The sequence below is a fragment of the Pygocentrus nattereri genome, chromosome 28, assembly GCF_015220715.1.
Source record: "Pygocentrus nattereri isolate fPygNat1 chromosome 28, fPygNat1.pri, whole genome shotgun sequence".
In the NCBI taxonomy this organism is placed as follows: Eukaryota; Metazoa; Chordata; class Actinopteri; order Characiformes; family Serrasalmidae; genus Pygocentrus; species Pygocentrus nattereri.
Genome location: NC_051238.1, coordinates 2,464,122 through 2,484,121, shown reverse-complemented (window position 1 = coordinate 2,484,121; position 20,000 = coordinate 2,464,122). Strand labels below are relative to the sequence as shown.

At 41.3% G+C, this 20,000-nt stretch overlaps 2 protein-coding genes across 2 annotated transcripts in view; one reads left to right on the top strand and one right to left on the bottom strand.

Moving 5' to 3' along the window:
* The window catches only part of acbd6 (acyl-CoA binding domain containing 6), a 74,737-nt gene extending 66,912 nt beyond the window's left edge, over positions 1-7,825 (bottom strand). The window contains exons 1-3 of the mRNA XM_017686176.2: positions 7,543-7,825; positions 5,660-5,724; positions 4,150-4,243 (exon numbers count right to left, since the gene is read on the bottom strand). Coding sequence (XP_017541665.1) covers positions 4,150-4,243; positions 5,660-5,724; positions 7,543-7,683 — 300 coding nt within the window. The 5' untranslated portion in view covers positions 7,684-7,825. The remainder of the gene's footprint in view (positions 1-4,149; positions 4,244-5,659; positions 5,725-7,542) is intronic.
* Positions 7,826-16,802: 8,977 nt separating this feature from the next.
* xpr1a (xenotropic and polytropic retrovirus receptor 1a) overlaps positions 16,803-20,000 on the top strand; it is a 135,278-nt gene continuing 132,080 nt past the window's right edge. The window contains exon 1 of the mRNA XM_037535920.1: positions 16,803-17,042. Coding sequence (XP_037391817.1) covers positions 16,974-17,042 — 69 coding nt within the window. The 5' untranslated portion in view covers positions 16,803-16,973. The remainder of the gene's footprint in view (positions 17,043-20,000) is intronic.

The following is a 20,000-nucleotide window of genomic DNA, read 5'->3' as shown; positions in this document are numbered from 1 at the left end:
ACACATTTCCGAACTCCAGCGTTTTCTCTGTTCAGTAAAAAATGAACAAAAAAATTGAAACGGGGTGGATTTCTGCCTGAATTACCGCTTTGAAATAACGTGCATGTTGTCTTCACATTTCTCACCGTTACAAGATGAATGCTTGTAGGTGTTTAGTGTTAATGACTGCTGTATATTCATCATCACTCAGCTTCATGTTCATCAAAGTAGCCTTCGTGTTATGAAGCGCAGGTTTTGTCTGAATGAAGATTGGACAGTTTTCTTTTCTAAACCTTTGTTTAAAAACCTCATTTCAGCTTTTTGGTGAAGCTCTTTCAGTCCAAAAGTGGTTTAAACACCTGAAAGGCTTGAGTGTTTCCCTTTAAAATAAACCTGACAATGGAAATCAAGATCACCTGGAAGAAAAGCATCTGAAAAGTTAGACGTCACCAGAAAACCGAGAAACCTAATGAATTACTTTTACTGTCTACTTTAAAAAAACTGAACGCAAATGAATAAAGCGGTTTACATTGCAGAGACGGTGGCTCCCCCTACAGGTGATCAGCTTCACTGACCGTTTCCATCACTACAATTAATGTTTGCCATTATTTTTGACCCTCAAATCAAGCTGTGATGGCTGTAACTAACCTGAGTGACAGATGGGATTATCTTCAGGTTCTTCTCACCTGATCTACTCAGAGAGCCTCATAATGATCCACTCCGCAGTCAGACACTGCCCCCTGCTGGCCTGAGGTAATCACTGACGCAGTAAATTAGGGCTGCTGAAACATTTTTTGCTGAAACGTGTGACGCTGGTGGTGAGTACAAAACATCACAGAAATAACGAAGGTCGTTAAAAATGTATTTCAGATCAGTGGATCTCAACCTTCTACACCTCAAGGTCCAGCTGAAAGCATGAAAGCATGAAGGTCCACACGAAACACAAAGCCCAACTTTTATCAGTTAAAATTTCATTTTTGTGGAACTTTGTGAAGTTTCTTGGAACAAACTGTTGGCATCAAATAATAAATTTCTCACGGTCAACATTGAATATGTTCTCTTTGTAGTATTTTCCTTTGAAAACATGGTTTACATGATTTGCCAATCATTGCATCCTATTTTTATTTACATTCTGCACAGCGTTTTTTTTTTTTGGAAATGGGTTTATATATATATACACACACACACACACACACACACACACACACACACACTATATTTCCAAAAGTATTCGCTCTTCTGCCTTCACAAGCATATGAACTTGAGTGACATCCCATTCTTAATCCATAGGGTTTAATATGATGTCGGCCCACCCTTTGCAGCTATAACAGCTTCAACTCTTCTGGGAAGGCTTTCCACAAGGGTTAGGAGTGTGATTATGGGAATTTTTGATCGTTCTTCCAGAATGCAGTCCGCCAAACCCAGACTCATCCATCGGAATTTCCAGACAGAGAAGCGTGACTGGTCACTCCAGAGAACACGTCTCCACTGCTCTAGAGTCCAGTGGCGGCGCTTTACTCCACTGCATTCCACGCTTTGCATTGCGCTTGGTGATGTAAGGCTTGGATGCAGCTGCTCGGCCATGGAAACCCATTCCATGAAGCTCTCTACGCTGTTCTTGAGCTGATCTGAAGGCCACATGAAGTTTGGAGGTCTGTAGTGATGGACTCTGCAGAAAGTCGGTGACCTCTGTGCACTATGCCCCTCAGCATCCGCTGACCCTGCGCTGTCATTTCACGTGGCCGACCACTTCGTGGCTGAGCTGCTGTCGTTCCCAATCGCTTCCACTTTGTTATAATCCCACTGACAGTGGACTGTGGAATATTTAGTAGTGAGGAAATTTCACGACTGGACTTGCTGCACAGGCGGCGTCCGATCACGGTACCACGCTGGAATTCACTGAGCTCCTGAGAGCGACCCATTCTTTCACTAATGTCTGTAGAAGCAGTCTGCAGGCCTAGGGGCTCGGCTTTATACACCTGTGGCCACGGAAGTGACTGGAACTCCTGAATTCAATGATTTGGAGGGGTGAGTGAAGACTTTTGGAAATGTAGTGTGTGTGTGTGTGTATATACACAAACAAATTCACTCAGACACAATCTCTACATTTAAAACTAGACTCAAAATTTTTCTGTCTGCCTGAGCATTTTACTGATATCAGTTGCTGCACTATTAACTCACTAATATCGCTCCATAAACTGACCTGTCCTTTTAATCAATCTCTCTCTTTATTTGAGTGATGTCTGCCTGGGTTGCCATATGGAACCAAAGAAACCCACAAATGTGAGAATTTTAACCGTTAATATTATGATGACCACTGTATTACCTTAGCTGAATTTCATTGGTGCATTATGATTCTTTTCCTCATAATAAGCATAAAAAATCACTAGCACTATGCTGACGTCTCAGTAGCTAACTATCCCATTCCACCTTAAATGGTGCAGCAGTTACACTGTGGCGTCTCAGGCATCAGAACTGCTGCTCCATTTAAGGTGGAACGGGTAAATTTTAATGAGAATCTGGTGAATATCTGACTTCAGCTTCACATCACTGAAGAATTGGGGGGGTGATAATAAATAACTGCCCCCCTCTTTGAAGGCGTATGATCCCTAAATGTAACTAAAGCCCAGCAGTGAGGAGCTGAACTTTCCCCTCCTCTGCTGTCCCTGCAGACGGGCAGGGTCGCCTACAGAGCGGCGCTAGTAGCTGTTAATGAAGTGATTATAGATGCCCTGTAGCTCAGTTCAGAGGGGTTAGGGTGACTAGAAAACAAGGGTTAGGGTGAAGTGTCAGTGTGCGCAGGGTTGAAGTTAGGGTCACTTTGTGGCACCGGTGGGCCGAAAGTTTCTTCACACACTTCTAAGAGTAGCTCAGCCAGTTTGCACTGAAGCCCCTGTAGTTACTGAATAATCAGCCTTTGTATGTAATAACCCTGTGATTTTTAACCGTCTGTGTGCTCGTCTGGTCTGTCCAGTGTGTTTCACACGTGACTCACCAAGTCTAATTCCTCGTCAGTGTAACACACTTGGCTAAATAAAGTGATTCTGATCGGATTCTGACAACAAACCCTCCTGCAGGGACAGCTGAGACGTCTGAAAGGAGGTCCTTCACAAGAGGCCCAAATTCAGATGTGTGTCTGTGTGAGCAGATAAACGCACTAAATCAGACATTTTCAATTGTGATTTGAGATTCTTTCATATGCGGCACTGAAATCCGATCCACACCAACGTGACTCTGTCTCATCAGCCAGATCGGAATTCATGCAACTTGTACGTTTGCCCAGCTTGACGTTTGTCATAATTTCGCGCGGCTGAGCCTCACAAACATTTAAGCTGATGTTTCTGTACCAAAAACTTAAAAGAGAGTGATCGAGAACACAAGAACTCCGTGCTTGAAGAGGTTTTGAATGAAGCGGCCGAGCGTGGCTGGATGAGACCGAGGCTGCGGCGCCACAAGTTTAAAGAATCCGAGGACACGAGCCGAAGAAGTGTCCCTGGCCAAATAACGTGTCCTTTTTACGGTGAACTCAATCACACTGTGGGTGATGAGTCCAGCTGTCAACGCTTCTGTGATGCTGGCAAAGATGAAACTGAAGCTCCGGGAGCGACTGGCGTTCGCTGGCCGTTATGATGGTTTACCTCTGGATGAGCCACATGAAGCGTTGTTCTTGTGCGCATGCGGGTTGGTTTAGGAGCTGATCTGCTCAGACTGATGTCTCATAAAGACCACATTTAAAACCTAATGTGAACAGCCAAACAAAAAATCGGATTTGGTGAGAAAAACAGCTTTGGGCCACTTTTACCAGTTGTCCTCACTTTCTCAGGGTGGGTAGGATGGCCCCATCACTCAACGTGATGCAAGTGTCTATTAGCTGACAGAACTGGCAGTCGGAGCTTTCCTCCGAGCCGTCTACTCACGTTGCGTGAGCGGCACTTGGAAAAGATGCGGAGCTTCACGGGACTCAGAAGAGGCCCATGTTTGCCTTTGCCCTCCTAGCTCTGGTGGTATTGTGTGACTGAGGGAGCCCAAGCTAGTAGCCGGAATTGGATGCGGCTCAACTATGGGGAAAATTAAGGGGAAAATCCCTAAAAAACAACAACAACAAAAACCACATGGATTTGATTGTGAGTGAAGCTGAGTGCTGTAGTGCATGTGCTGTTTTATCAGTACCTTAGAACCGTCTGGATCCAACTCGTTTACACACGACACGTACTCCTGCATGGCCTGATCTTTACTCATATCCCCAAGATCCTTCCACGCTGTCCTACAAATCAACACACACTCCGCTCAGGGTCGTGACATCACAGAGAGAGAGCGAATCAGAACGTACACAGATCATGCCTCAAGACGTCTGCATAATTCAACAGTACAGGTGTAAACAAAGCCATTCAGAGTGCTTCCATGAGAAATCCACGGTTCTAGAGTCAGAACTGCTCCCACCCAGACGACTAAAGCGCAATGTGAGGATTTACAGCATCAACGTCCAGACATTTAAAGCATTTAAACCAAGTCACCATCATTTCAAGAAGATTTTGGCTTTAAATTTGACTTTATAATTTGATTTTTAATTATTCTAATTTCACTTCCAGCTGGATTTTTAATGTAATGTTTTTTTCTTTTAAATTTACTGTTTTAATCAGGTTTTTAATCTCTGTTTTCCTTTACTGTACTTTTTCAATCGCTGTGTATTTTCTCATTTGTAAATTACGTTGAATGACAGCAGGGTACACCGATCAGGCGTAACGTTCTGACCACCTCCTTGTTTCTACGCTCACTGTCCACTTTATCAGCTCCACTTACTGTATAGCTGCTCTCTGTAGTTCTACAGTTACAGACTGTAGTCCATCTGTTTCTCTGATACTCTGTTACCCTGTTCTTCAGTGGTCAGGACCCCCATAGGACACCTACAGAGCAGGTACTGTTTGGGTGGTGGATCATTCTCAGCACTGCAGTAACACTGACGTGGTAGTGGTGGTGTGTTAGTGTGTGTATCAGAGAAACAGATGGACTACAGTCTGTAACTGTAGAACTACAGAGACCAGCTATACAGTAAGTGGAGCTGATAAAGTGGACAGTGAGGGTAGAAACGAGGAGGTGGTCAGAGTGTTGTGGCTGATCGGCGTATGAAAGGTGCTCTATAAATAAACTTGCCTTAAACACATTTTTAAAAATACACTCATGGTGGAGGGATACACGCAGGGTGTTGTGAGGCAAAATAGTCCCCCAAATAGCATCATCATAATCATCATCATCATCTACATTCCATATAAGCTCAGAAGACTCGTGTCGGTTCTCTGGTGGTTCTGGATGGTAAATAAAATGTCTATATCTGTGCTGTAGTCATGGCGACGCCTGGTTAAATACGACAACTAAGACCCTCAAAGTAACTAATCAGAGAGCTCCATATAATACCACCCCCCCCCCCCCGCCCCATACACACAGATTCATCATAAAATTACTACAGATGTCACGTAAACACAAAACGGGGCAGGATCTTTAAACAATTACCACTGTACAAAGAAACAATGATAGAAATATGCAAATAAACGATTCTGTTTGTATATCAATCATCATCATAAGATATTTGTTTAAACATTATCATCATATTTGTTTGCATATTATCATCTTAAGATCATTTCCTGCCAATATAACAACTCACACAAACAGAAGCTAAACTTACCATTTTCTTTGACCCTCAAAATCGAAGAAACCTGGTTTGGGCGTGTTGCATTTTCCAACTTTTGCCTGTAAAACAAAAGCAACCAGTTATTGCTCACTAGCTACGCGTGAGCTGATGGCTAGGGTGTCCCTAGCTAGGTTGCTAGGATCTTGCTCAGGTATTTCAAACGGTTGCTAGGGTGTTGCTATGTGGATGCTACGACATCCAAATTAGTTGCTAGGTTCTTGCTATGTGGTTGCTGGTGTATGCAAAGTGGTTGCTAGAGTGTTGGTAGGTGGTTGCAACGGTATCCTAAATGGTTGCTAAGGTATCCCAAATGGTTGCTAGGGTCTTGCTAAGGTATTCCAAATGGTTGCTAGGGTGTTGCTATGTGGCCGCTATGATATCCAAATGAGTTGCTAGAATCTTGCTATGTGGTTGCTGGTGTATGCAAAGTGGTTGCTAGGGTGTTGCTAAGTTGTTGCTGGTGTATCCCAGGTGGTTGCTAGAGTGTTGGTAGGTGATTGCAACGGTATCCTAAATGGTTGCTAAGGTATCCCAAATGGTTGCTAGGGTCTTGCTAAGGTATTCCAAATGGTTGCTAGGGTGTTGCTATGTGGCCGCTATGATATCCAAATGAGTTGCTAGAATCTTGCTATGTGGTTGCTGGTGTATGCAAAGTGGTTGCTAGGGTGTTGCTAAGTTGTTGCTGGTGTATCCCAGGTGGTTGCTAGAGTGTTGGTAGGTGGTTGCAAGGGAATCCCAAATGGATGCTAAGGTCTTGCTAGGGTTTCCCAAATGGTTGCTAGGGTGTTGCTACGTGGCTGCTAGGATATCCAAAGTAGTCGCTCGGGTCTTGCTACGTGGCTGCTGGTGTATGCGAAGTGGTTGCTAGCACCTCCACCTCTCAGGTAGAGCTATCAGGATCATGAAGTTTTAGCTGATGATTAATTGTCCCATAAATATCTGCAATTAATGCTTTAACTGTCTTTTCTTGGTCATTGTTTGCTACTATTCAAATACAAGTCTAGTACAGAGGCCAAACTGGCTGATTTGATAGCTACGTGTGCTGTAGTTAAAGGAGAACTCCACCGATTTTTCAAAACTTTTACATAATTAAGTGGTTCAGATGTAAACAGAGCAGTTCAGAGTGGTTTGGTGTGAAACTCTGTTCTAGAGACACTTACCGAGTCAGAACTGTTCACAGTGGTGGTGATAGGAACCAGACGTCCCCCTCTAAAAGCTCTGTCACTTAAAATTATGACATGAAATGGTTACGAATTCACCGCCTGATGACTGAGACGCTGTTTTATGATCGTTTCATAACAACTTTTTTGGCTTAAAATGACCGTTGGTTCCCATCACCACCATGGTAAAGAAATCTGAGTCTCTACAATCAACCATGTCACACCAAACCGCTCTGAATCGCTCCGTTTACCCTAATCTCAAACACTGCAATATGCAGGCATTCAGAAAAATTGGGTGTGTGTTTCTAATAAAGTGGCCAGTTAGTGGAAGCACAAGGTGGGTGTTTCTAATAAAGTGGCCAGTGAGTGGAAGCACAAGGTGGGTGTTTCTAATAAAGTGGCCAGTGAGTGGAAGCACAAGGTGGGTGTTTCTAATAAAGTGGCCAGTGAGTGGAAGCACAAGGTGGGTGTTTCTAATAAAGTGGCCAGTGAGTGGAAGTACAAGGTGGGTGTTTCTAATAAAGTGGCCAGTGAGTGGAAGCACAAGGTGGGTGTTTCTAATAAAGTGGCCAGTGAGTGGAAGCACAAGGTGAGTGTTTCTAATAAAGTGGCCAGTGAGTGGAAGCCCAGGACAGGCGTCTGTAACGCGGGTGCCCGTGAGGGTGGCCGTCTCTGAGTGAGGGTCGCCGTCACTGCCGTCAGGGTCTCTGCTCTTACCTGTTTGTACCTGGCGTAGAGGTACAGCAGTTTGTCTCGCGGGGCTGTGTGAACCAGCTCTCTGACTCGATCAGCTGCACTTTCAAACTCCTCCTGAAGCTCAGAGCCCTCGGAGTCCGGCGAGGACGAGCGCGAGGCCATCGCACCAACAACAACAACAACAACACCAACACCAACACCAACACCAGTATAACCGCCGGTAACCGGACTGCAGTAAACACACCTGCGGCTCCGCAGCAGCACTTTCACAACCGCCGCTCTCGCACAGTCAACATCCGGGTCACTGCAGCACCCGCATTCAGACAAGCCCCGCCCCTGCTGCGCCCTGATTGGCTGCAGCCTCTCGCCTTCTGACGATGACGCTATGAGGACTACTAATATTACTAGCGATAAGATAATAATAATTATTAACACATGTTATTATTATTATTGTTGTTATTATTATTAGCTGATGTATTGTTCCTGATTAGTACCGCCTCTGATCTCAGTCTCAGTCTCAGCTCTGCTGGCTGGATTATCTGATGAACTACATTTCTGACCGGTCGTGCTCTGCGGTGTTGATTAGCTGACCGGTGATCAGACTCTTTACTGCATTATCTGCTGGACAATGTTTTGGGTGATTCACTGCCCTGTTTATAGAATCATTTACTGGATTATTAGTGTATTGGTGCTGTTGGGTGACTGTACAGCTGCTGCGCGGTTTGTTGTATTATTCAGTGAATTAAATCATTTCTAGGAATGCTTTTAAAGCTGTTTTAGTCTTTCAAGCTCTAAATGTGCACGGACTCTATTATAAACCATGAAAAACTAGACATGTGAAGATACACTGTTAAACACATTCATAGCAGATACTGAATCATTCATAGTAGATACTGAATCATTCATAGCAGATACTGAATCATTCATAGCAGATACTGAATCATTCATAGTAGATACTGAATCATTCATAGCAGATACTGAATCATTCATAGTAGATACTGAATCATTCATAGAAGATACTGAATAATTCATAGTAGATACTGAATCATTCATAGTAGATGCTGAATCATTCATAGACGATACTGAATCATTCATAGTAGATACTGAATCATTCATAGTAGATACTGAATCATTCATAGAAGATACTGAATCATTCATAGAAGATACTGAATAATTCATAGTAGATACTGAATCATTCATAGAAGATACTGAATCATTCATAGCAGATACTGAATCGTTCATAATAGATACTGAATAATTCAATAATTCTCTGATACGGCATCAGTTCACAGTTCAAAAAATACTTTTTTTACTTTTTAAAATACAGTTTAAAATAAATTACGCTTGTTTAGTTTGCACCGTTCCTCGATTCATATAGTTTTCTTACTACCGTTACATGTTAAAAGGCGCTGTGGGTTGTTCTTTGTTTATTGTTTCTTTGTTTCTTTCTTTGTTTGTTTGTTTGTTTGTTTGTTTTGTTTGTTTGTTTCAGCGCCGCTCAGATTAGAGGCGAGTTTTGCCGGAATGCGGGTGGAAATAAAAATCAGCTCCGGCTGGTCCGGCGCTGTAAAAGATCCGGGTAAAACTGAGTCCAACAGCAACGTTCCGGAGTAAATCCAACTCAGGGCTGCGTCCCAAACCGCGCACTACACCACCACACTGTTAAAGAGATGGTTCTCCGAGGGTTCTTAGAAAAGACAATGGTTTTATGTAGAACCACGCGTCCTATGTAGAAACATTTCACGCCTAAATGTTCGTTTGCGTGATGAAACGGTTCTTCAGCTCGAGAGCGGAGAGCGTTTAGTCCCATAAACGGAAACAATGCGCTCCAAATGTGTTTATCAGCCCTGTCGACTGAAACGGCGAAACCCGCAGCTTTAAACCTGCTTTACTGTTTCATATCGATTCAATATTTAATATAAACCAGTCCTTCATTACCTGTTTTATTTTTGTGGTTGTTTGAAGTAACTGGAATTATCTCTCGGGGCTGTAAATCAAATGTTAAAATGCATCTCATTTCATTTCATTTAACTCAGAATTTCAAAGTTTTTGAAATGTGTTCGTAATAAAATATGAATGTATTATTTACAGTTTAATTTATTAATCTGTCAATCTGTTAATCTGTTAATCTGACAAATAATAATCTAGAACAGCAGCTGCGAGTCATTCAACCTTTAAACGCTGCAGTGCTGATAGAGTCCATAGGGTGGCGCTGTGTCCAAGCTTTTCTCAGAAACGGATTTACAATATTGTACGTATATGTGTTCAATAATAATAATAATAATAATAATGATGATGACGATGATGATAATGATAATGTTGATGATGCTGATGATGATGACGATAACAACAATGATAATAATAATAATAATAATAATAACAACAACAATAATAATGATGATGATGATGATGATGAAGATGATGCTTATAATGATGATGATAACAACAATGATAATAATAATAATAATGATGATGATGATGATGACGAAGATGATGCTTATAATGATGATGATAACAACAACAATAATGATAACAATAATAATAATGATGATGATGATGATGATGACAATAACAACAACAACAACAATGACAATAATAATAATAATAGTAATGATAATAATAATGATGACAATAATAATAATAATAATAATAGTAATGATAATAATAATGATGATGATAATAATAATAATAATAATAATAATAATAATAATAATGTACAGTTTCCAGCTGTCTGTCATCCTGTTTCTCAGCCATGTGTGTTGGTTTATTCTCTCTGGAGGATTTTTGACTGAAACAGAGCTCTAATGACCTCTAAGCCGCCTGCTGATTGACCCTTTAAAGGGCTCAAGTCCTACATTTCCATCTTACTGTTTGTCAGAAAGTCCCCATAAACCGCCTGTGTGCGTGTTTTGTGCAATAAAACAGTCATAAATCATATTTACACGATCATTTTCTGACCTCCCTCCATCCCTCACTGTTCAACAGGCTGTGCCGTTAAGACTGAGGGGCTAAACCTCTGTAGGCCGAGTAGGCACACACGTTAACATGCAGATTTTGTGACATCACAAAATAATGAATTCAGAACAGACAGTTTAGTTTTTATGTATGGACTGTATGAATGGTGTGATTTGAGCAGCATTTACACATGACATCAAACTCTTTTATGCTTCATATAGTTATTAATACATTTCATTTTAACACTTTCTTTAAACTTACAGATCAGTTTTAAAGTAGATCCTGAATAATTCATTAAATATTCATAGTAGATTCTGAATAATTCATAGCAGATCCTGAATAATTAATTAAATATTCATAGTAGATTCTGAATAATTCATAGTAGATTCTGAAAAATTCATTACATATTCATAACACATGCTGAATAATTCATAGCAGATCCTGAATAATTAATTAAATATTCATAGCAGATACTGAATAATTCAAAGTAGATTCTGAATAATTCATAGTAAATACTGAATAATTCACAGTAGATACTGAATATTTTGTAGTAGTATTCATATTACTTTTCCCACACTCCCACACTCTCACACTCTCACACTCCCACACTCCCACACTCCCACACTCCCGCACTCCCACATTCCCACACTTCCACACTCCCACACTCCCGCACTCCCACATTCCCACACTTCCACACTCCCACACTCCCGCACTCCCACATTCCCACACTTCCACACTCCCGCACTCCCACATTCCCACACTTCCACACTCCCACACTCCCGCACTCCCACATTCCCACACTTCCACACTCCCGCACTCCCGCACTTCCACACTTCCACACTCCCAAACAAAAACAAAGCTTCTTTTCTTCTTTCCTCCCTGAAATCAGGTGCAACTCGCAGCTTAACACCGTTGCCCTTCTGTTTGACCCGGGCTGCGTCTCAGCTCAGTGATGTGGAGGCTGAGAGATCCGAGGGCCGTTGAGCTCTGATGAGTGACGGAAGCGCTGACTGAGCATGAGGACGTAGCTGGACTGCAGCTTTACTGGATCATTAGTACTGTGGGTCTGTGCAGAAAGTGGGTCAGTACAATCAGGATCATTAGGACTTCTGAACTTCAGAGAACTTCTTAAAACCTCTCATATTCTCAGCTCCATTAAACCCTGAGGCCCATTATTCAGTAAAGACATCAGTGAAGGCTGAGCGAGGCATTCTTCACTCAGCCACTCTTCCACCAATTTTTAAATATGGTTATGACAGTTGGATGAGCGGTTTGGTGTGAAACGCTCTGTTCTAGGTAAACTTACCGAGTCAGAACCGTTCACAGTGGTGGTGATGGGAACCAGACGTCCCTCTAAAAGCTCCTCACAGAAAGTTCCTACATGAACTGGTTCTGAATTCACTGCCTGATGACTGAGACGCTGTTTTATGAGAGTATTATGATAAAGTTTTGGTATAAAATACATACACACATAAATATATCGATATTTTATGTATATGTACATAAAAAGTAATATATTCAAAATACCTTTACAGCACATCTCACTGAAGCAGAGGGGGAATCTCTGCGCTGTAAACTGTATTTAACTAACACTGTTCCTCACTGTTACTGGTTGGCAGTTTTCTTCACTTCTTCTGTAATGGTCAAATTTAAAATGGCTTTCCACAAGGGTTAGGAGTGTTTATGGGAATTTCTGACCGTTCTTCCAGAAGCACATTTGTGAGGTCAGACACTGATGTTGGACGAGAAGGTCTGGCTCACAGTCTCCGCTCTAATTCATCCCAAAGGTGTTCTATGGGGTTGAGGTCAGGACTCTGTGCAGGCCAGTCAAGTTCTTCCACACCAAACTGGCTCATCCACGTCTTTATGGACCTGCTTTGTGCACTGGTGTGCAGTCATGTTGGAGCAGGAAGGGGTCGTCCCCAAACTGTTCCCATGAAGTTGGGAGTGTGAAATTGTCCAAAATCTCTTGGTGCTGAAGCTTTAAGAGTTCCTTTCAGTGGAACTAAGGGGCCGAGCCCAACTCCTGAAAAACAACCCCACACCATGATCCCCCCTCCACCAAACTTTACACTCGGCACAATGCAGTCAGACAAGTACCGTCTCCTGGCAACCACCAAACCCAGACTCGTCCATCAGATTCCCAGACAGAGAAGCGTGATTGGTCACTCCAGAGAACTCGTCTCCACTGCTCTAGAGTCCAGTGGCGGCGCTTTACACCACTGCATTCCACGCTTTGCATTGTGCTTGGTGATGTAAGGCTTGGATGCAGCTGCTCGGCCATGGAAACCCATTCCATGAAGCTCTCTACGCTGTTCTTGAGCTGATCTGAAGGCCACATGAAGTTTGGAGGTCTGTAGTGATGGACTCTGCAGAAAGTCGGTGACCTCTGTGCACTATGCCCCTCAGCATCCGCTGACCGCTCTGTCATTTTACGTGGGCGACTACTTCATGGCTGAGTTGCTGTCGTTCCCAATCGCTTCCACTTTGTTATAATCCCACTGACAGTTGACTGTGGAATATTTAGTAGTGAGGAAATTTCACGACTGGACTTGTTGCACAGGTGGCGTCCGATCACGGCACCACACTGGAACTCACTGAGCTCCTGAGAGCGACCCATTCTTTCACTAATGTCTGTAGAAGCAGTCTGCAGGCCTAGGGGCTCGGCTTTATACACCTGTGGCCATGGAAGTGACTGGAACACCTGGATTCAATGATTTGGATGGGGGAGTGAAAACTTTTGGAAATGTAGTGTGTGTATGTGTATATAAATATATATATATATATATATATATATATATGTATACACACACACACACACACACGCACACACACACACACACACACACACACTCACCAGCCACTTTATTAGGTACATTATTTTGCTAGTAAAAGCAAAACTTCAGCAAGTCGTCTTGACCACCTCTACAGGCCTAAATGCATTGAGCTGCAGCCGTGTGATTGGCTGATCAGCTGTTTGTGTTAACAAGGAACTGAACAGGTGTACCTAATAAAGTGGCCGGTGAGTGTATATATATAAATTTTATTTCACCAACCATTTGCAGTGCTATAGAGACCAATTTTCAAAAAGGGATTTATCTAGAACCATATAACCATCCATCCATCCATTTTCTAAGCCGCTTCTCCGTCAGGGTCGCGGGGGGTGCTGGAGCCTATCCCAGCGGTCATCGGGCAGAAGGCAGGATACACCCTGGACAGGTCACCAGTCCATCGCAGGGCAATGAACCATCTACAACCATCTACGCTCTCCATAAATCTGTCGAACCATTTCACCATGCAGTGCTGTGTAATAGAAGAACCCTTTGTAGTGCTATAGAGAACCATTTTCAAAAAAGGATTTATCTAGAACCACCTACATTCTCCATAAATCTGTCGAACCATTTCACCATGCAGTGCTGTGTAATAGAAGAACCATTTTAGTGCTATAGAGAACCATTTTCAAAAAAGGATTTATCTAGAACCACCTACATTCTCCATAAATCTGAAGAACCATTTCACCATGCAGTGCTGTGTAATAGAAGAACCATTTTAGTGCTATAGAGAACCATTTTCAAAAAAGGATTTATCTAGAACCACCTACATTCTCCATAAATCTGAAGAACCATTTCACCATACAGTGCTGTGTAATAGAAGAACTCTTGTAGTGCTACAGAGAACCATTTTCAAAAAAGGATTTATCTAGAACCACCTACATTCTCCATAAATCTGAAGAACCATTTCACCATGCAGTGCTGTGTAATAGAAGAACCATTTGCAGTGCTATAGAGAGCCAATTTCAAAAAGGATTTATCTAGAACCACCTACTTTCTCCATAAATCTGAAGAACCATTTCACCATACAGTGCTGTGTAATAGAAGAACTCTTGTAGTGCTACAGAGAACCATTTTCAAAAAAGGATTTATCTAGAACCACCTACATTCTCCATAAATCTGAAGAACCATTTCACCATGCAGTGCTGTGTAATAGAAGAACCATTTGCAGTGCTATAGAGAGCCAATTTCAAAAAGGATTTATCTAGAACCACCTACTTTCTCCATAAATCTGAAGAACCATTTCACCATACAGTGCTGTGTAATAGAAGAACCCTTTGTGGTGCTACAGAGAACCATTTTCAAAAAAAGGATTTATCTAGAACCACCTACATTCTCCATAAATCTGAAGAACCATTCACCATGCAGTGCTGTGTAATAGAAGAACCCTTTGTAGTGCTACAGAGAACCATTTTCAAAAAAGGATTTATCTAGAACCATATATCCATCCATCGATCCATCTTCTAAGCCGCTTCTCCGTCAGGGTCGCGGGGGGTGCTGGAGCCTATCCCAGCGGTCATCGGGCAGAAGGCAGGATACACCCTGGACAGGTCACCAGTCCATCGCAGGGCAATGAACCATCTACAACCATCTACGCTCTCCATAAATCTGTCGAACCATTTCACCATGCAGTGCTGTGTAATAGAAGAACCCTTTGTAGTGCTATAGAGAACCATTTTCAAAAAAGGATTTATCTAGAACCACCTACATTCTCCATAAATCTGTCGAACCATTCACCATGCAGTGCTGTGTAATAGAAGAACCCTTTGTAGTGCTACAGAGAACCATTTTCAAAAAAGGATTTATCTAGAACCACCTACATTCTCCATAAATCTGAAGAACCATTTCACCATACAGTGCTGTGTAATAGAAGAACCCTTTGTAGTGCTACAGAGAACCATTTTCAAAAAAGGATTTATCTAGAACCACCTACATTCTCCATAAATCTGAAGAACCATTTCACCATACAGTGCTGTGTAATAGAAGAACTCTTTGTAGTGCTATAGAGAACCATTTTCAAAAAAGGATTTATCTAGAACCACCTACATTCTCCATAAATCTGAAGAACCATTTCACCATACAGTGCTGTGTAATAGAAGAACCATTTTAGTGCTATAGAGAACCATTTTCAAAAAAGGATTTATCTAGAACCACCTACATTCTCCATAAATTTGAAGAAGAACCATTTCACCATGCAGTGCTGTGTAATAGAAGAACCATTTTAGTGCTATAGAGAACCATTTTCAAAAAAGGATTTATCTAGAACCACCTACATTCTCCATAAATCTGAAGAACCATTTCACCATACAGTGCTGTGTAATAGAAGAACCATTTTAGTGCTATAGAGAACCATTTTCAAAAAAGGATTTATCTAGAACCCCCTACATTCTCCATAAATCTGAAGAACCATTCACCATGCAGTGCTGTGTAATAGAAGAACCCTTTGTAGTGCTACAGAGAACCATTTTCAAAAAAGGATTTATCTAGAACCACCTACATTCTCCATAAATCTGAAGAACCATTTCACCATACAGTGCTGTGTAATAGAAGAACTCTTTGTAGTGCTATAGAGAACCATTTTCAAAAAAGGATTTATCTAGAACCACCTACATTCTCCATAAATCTGAAGAACCATTTCACCATACAGTGCTGTGTAATAGAAGAACCATTTTAGTGCTATAGAGAACCATTTTCAAAAAAGGATTTATCTAGAACCACCTACATTCTCCATAAATTTGAAGAAGAACCATTTCACCATGCAGTGCTGTGTAATAGAAGAACCATTTTAGTGCTATAGAGAACCATTTTCAAAAAAGGATTTATCTAGAACCACCTACATTCTCCATAAATCTGAAGAACCATTTCACCATACAGTGCTGTGTAATAGAAGAACCATTTTAGTGCTATAGAGAACCATTTTCAAAAAAGGATTTATCTAGAACCACCTACATTCTCCATAAATCTGAAGAACCATTTCACCATGCAGTGCTGTGTAATAGAAGAACCATTTGCAGTGCTATAGAGAGCCAATTTCAAAAAGGATTTATCTAGAACCACCTACATTCTCCATAAATCTGAAGAACCATTTCACCATACAGTGCTGTGTAACAGAAGAACCCTTTTAGTGCTATAGAGAACCATTTTCAAAAAAAGGATTTATCTAGAACCACCTACATTCTCCATAAATCTGAAGAACCATTTCACCATACAGTGCTGTGTAACAGAAGAACCCTTTTAGTGCTATAGAGAAGTGCTATTAGATCTTTAATGTCTACAGAACATCAAAGTTAATGAGGATTAAAAGCTGGACTCGATACTTTGTTTCGATGTGTTTGTGTTCTTTATTCGTCTGTGCGTCATGACGCAGCACGCCTGGGACGCAGGGGAGGAGGGCGGGGCTGAAGCACAGAGGGGGAGGAGCCGACCGAGGAGGGAGGGGCAGGTGGAGTGGGCGAGAGAGGATTCAGTCGCAGTCTCTCTCTCTCTCTCTCTCTCTCTCTCTCTCTGATCCTTCAGGCTGAGTTTATTTACTCCGCGCGGACCTGCAGCGATGGCGCTGTGCGCGCGATAGACACACGCGCACACACAGGCAGCAGAGAGACTATAGGAGCGGAGGAGTGAGAGAGAGTGAGAGAGTGCGCGAGACTGTTTGTTTGGACCCTGAAGATGAAGTTCGCTGAGCACCTCTCAGCCCACATCACCCCGGAGTGGAGGAAGCAGTACATCCAGTATGAGGTAGTGTCTCTCTCCCTCTCTGTCTCCCTCTCTCTCTTTCTCTGTCAGTCTGTCTGTCTCTCTCTCTTTCTCTGTCAGTCTGTCTGTCTCTGTCTCTCTCTCTCTCTCTCTCTCTCTCTCTCTCTCTCTCTCTGTATCTCTCTCTCTCTCTCTCTCTCTCTCTCTCTCTCTCGGGGGTCACGCCGGTCACACAGTTTTAGGTGCTTTTACCTGCAGGACCCTCTCAGTGAACTTTGGAGCTGAATTATGGCGCGTGCTGAGTCAGACCACCCAACTGAACAAGGACCATTAGAACCTTAAACCTTCCGGTTTTGCTTTCTAATGAGAACTGGCTCCATGTTCTCCACTAGTTTCCTGTAGAGCACATGTAGATCCCATTAGGAAACCATCAAATGCATGTGGAATCAGCCTTTGGTCACCTGTTAGACCTTTAGAGTCCTTTACACTGTCATATCAACCTGTTAAACGAGCCAAAACATGATAGAACCACGAGGAACCGACAGAAACACTTAATGGGTTCTATGTTTTTTTCAGCAGAGTACTTCTGGGCTATTCTCGTGGTTCTCCAGGGGTTCTTTAGTAAAGCCAGTGAACCATTTAAATGCTGAAATGGTTGAATGAGTTGTGTATGGTTCTCTATAGAACCTTTCTGAAAGTGGTTCCATATAACACCAAAAAAGGGTTCTGCTATTGTGTACACGCTTGACAGCGTAACAATAGCAGGATGGATCTATATAGATCCATATACAGCACATTCTCCATCAGTCTGAAGGACCAAGGAAGCATGAAATGGTTCTATATAGGATTCATGGTTCTGAATATAAAGAACGCTTGGAGAACCGTGTAGGATTAAGGGTTATTCTGGTCATTGTGGCACACTAATCCTGATCACAATTATTTTCATTTATCCCAGTTTATTCTGTCTTATTCTCACTTATCCCAGTTTATTTTGTCTTATTCTGATTTATCCCAGTTTATTCTGTCTTATTTTCACTTATCCCATTTTATTCTGTCTTATTCTGATTTATCCCAGTTTATTCTGTCTTATTCTCACTTATCCCAGTTTATTCTGTCTTATTCTGATTTATCCCAGTTTATTCTGTCTTATTCTGATTTATCCCATTTTATTCTGTCTTATTCTGATTTATCCCAGTTTATTCTGTCTTATTCTCACTTATCCCAGTTTATTCTGTCTTATTCTGATTTATCCCAGTTTATTCTGTCTTATTCTGATTTATCCCAGTTTATTCTGTCTTATTCTCACTTATCCCAGTTTATTTTGTCTTATTTTCAATTATCCCATTTTATTCTGTCTTATTCTCACTTATCCCATTTTATTCTGTCTTATTCTCACTTATCCCAGTTTATTCTGTCTTATTCTCACTTATCCCAGTTTATTCTGTCTTATTCTCACTTATCCCAGTTTATTCTGTCTTATTCTCACTTATCCCAGTTTATTCAGGCTTATTCTCACTTATCCCAGTTTATTCTGTCTTATTCTCACTTATCCCAGTTTATTCTGTCTTATTCTGATTTATCCCAGTTTATTCTGTCTTATTCTGATTTATCCCAGTTTATTCTGTCTTATTCTCACTTATCCCAGTTTATTCTGTCTTATTCTCACTTATCCCATTTTATTCTGTCTTATTCTCACTTATCCCAGTTTATTCTGTCTTATTCTCACTTATCCCAGTTTATTCTGTCTTATTCTCACTTATCCCAGTTTATTCTGTTTTATTCTGAATTATCCCAGTTTACTCTGCCTTATTCTGATTTATCCCAGTTTATTCTGTCTTATTCTCATTTATCCCAGTTTATTCTGTCTTATTCTCATTTATCCCAGTTTATTCTGTCTTACTCTGATTTGTCCCAGTTTATTCTGTCTTACTCTGATTTATCCCAGTTTACTCTGCCTTATTATAAATTATCCCAGTTTACTCTGCCTTATTCTGATTTATCCCAGTTTACTCTGGTTTATTCTAATTTATCCCAGTTTATTCTGTCTTATTCCCATTTATCCCAGCTTGTTCTGGCTTGTTTTGACTAATTCCATGGATAATTCTCTCTTATCCTGGCTTGAATTTCTCTGAATTATTAGTGAGTACTGTCACTCATCCTGGATTATTCTGAGTTGTTCTGATTTATTCTGATTGTATTCTAATAGGTTCTGGTTTATTCCGGGTAATTTTCATGAATTCTGAGTTATTCTGGGCAGTTCTGCTTTATAATGGCTCATTCTGAGTGAATGTATTCTGAATTGTATTTAGCTTATTTTCTTATATTCTGATTCAGATTATTCTGAATTATTAAAAGTTTTTCCTTGTTTCTTCTGGGTTATTTTGATTTATCATGATTTACTCTGGTTTATCCTGGGTTATTCTAATTTTTCGTGGTTTACTCAGGTTTATCATGGGTTATTCTGATTTATCTTGAGTTACTCTGTCTTATTTTTAGTTATTCTGATTTATCCTGATTTACTCTGTCTTATCCTCAGTTATTCTGATTTTTCCTGATTTACTCTGTCTTCTCCTCAGTTATTCTGATTTTTCCTGATTTACTCTGTTTTATCCTCAGTTATTCTGATTTTTCCTGATTTACTCTGGCTTATCCTGAGTTATTCTGATTTTTCCTGATTTACTCTGTCTTATCCTCAGTTATTCTGATTTATTGTAATTGATTCGGGGCTATTCGGGCTTATTTTGAGTCATTCTGGCTCATTCTGAGTTAAGTTATTCTCAGTTATTGTGGAGTATTCCCACTCCTGCTGGTTTATTCTGGATTATTCTGAATTAACCTGCCCTATCCCGAGGTTTTCGCAGCTCTCCGACCTTTAGCAGAAGGCTATAAAAACTGGAAAGAGCTGTAAAAGCCTAAGAGCCGCCCGCTTTGACAGATATGACAGTCCTGAGGTCCACAGGGAGAGATTCAGTATGAAAAACGCGCCGAGCAAACAGGTTC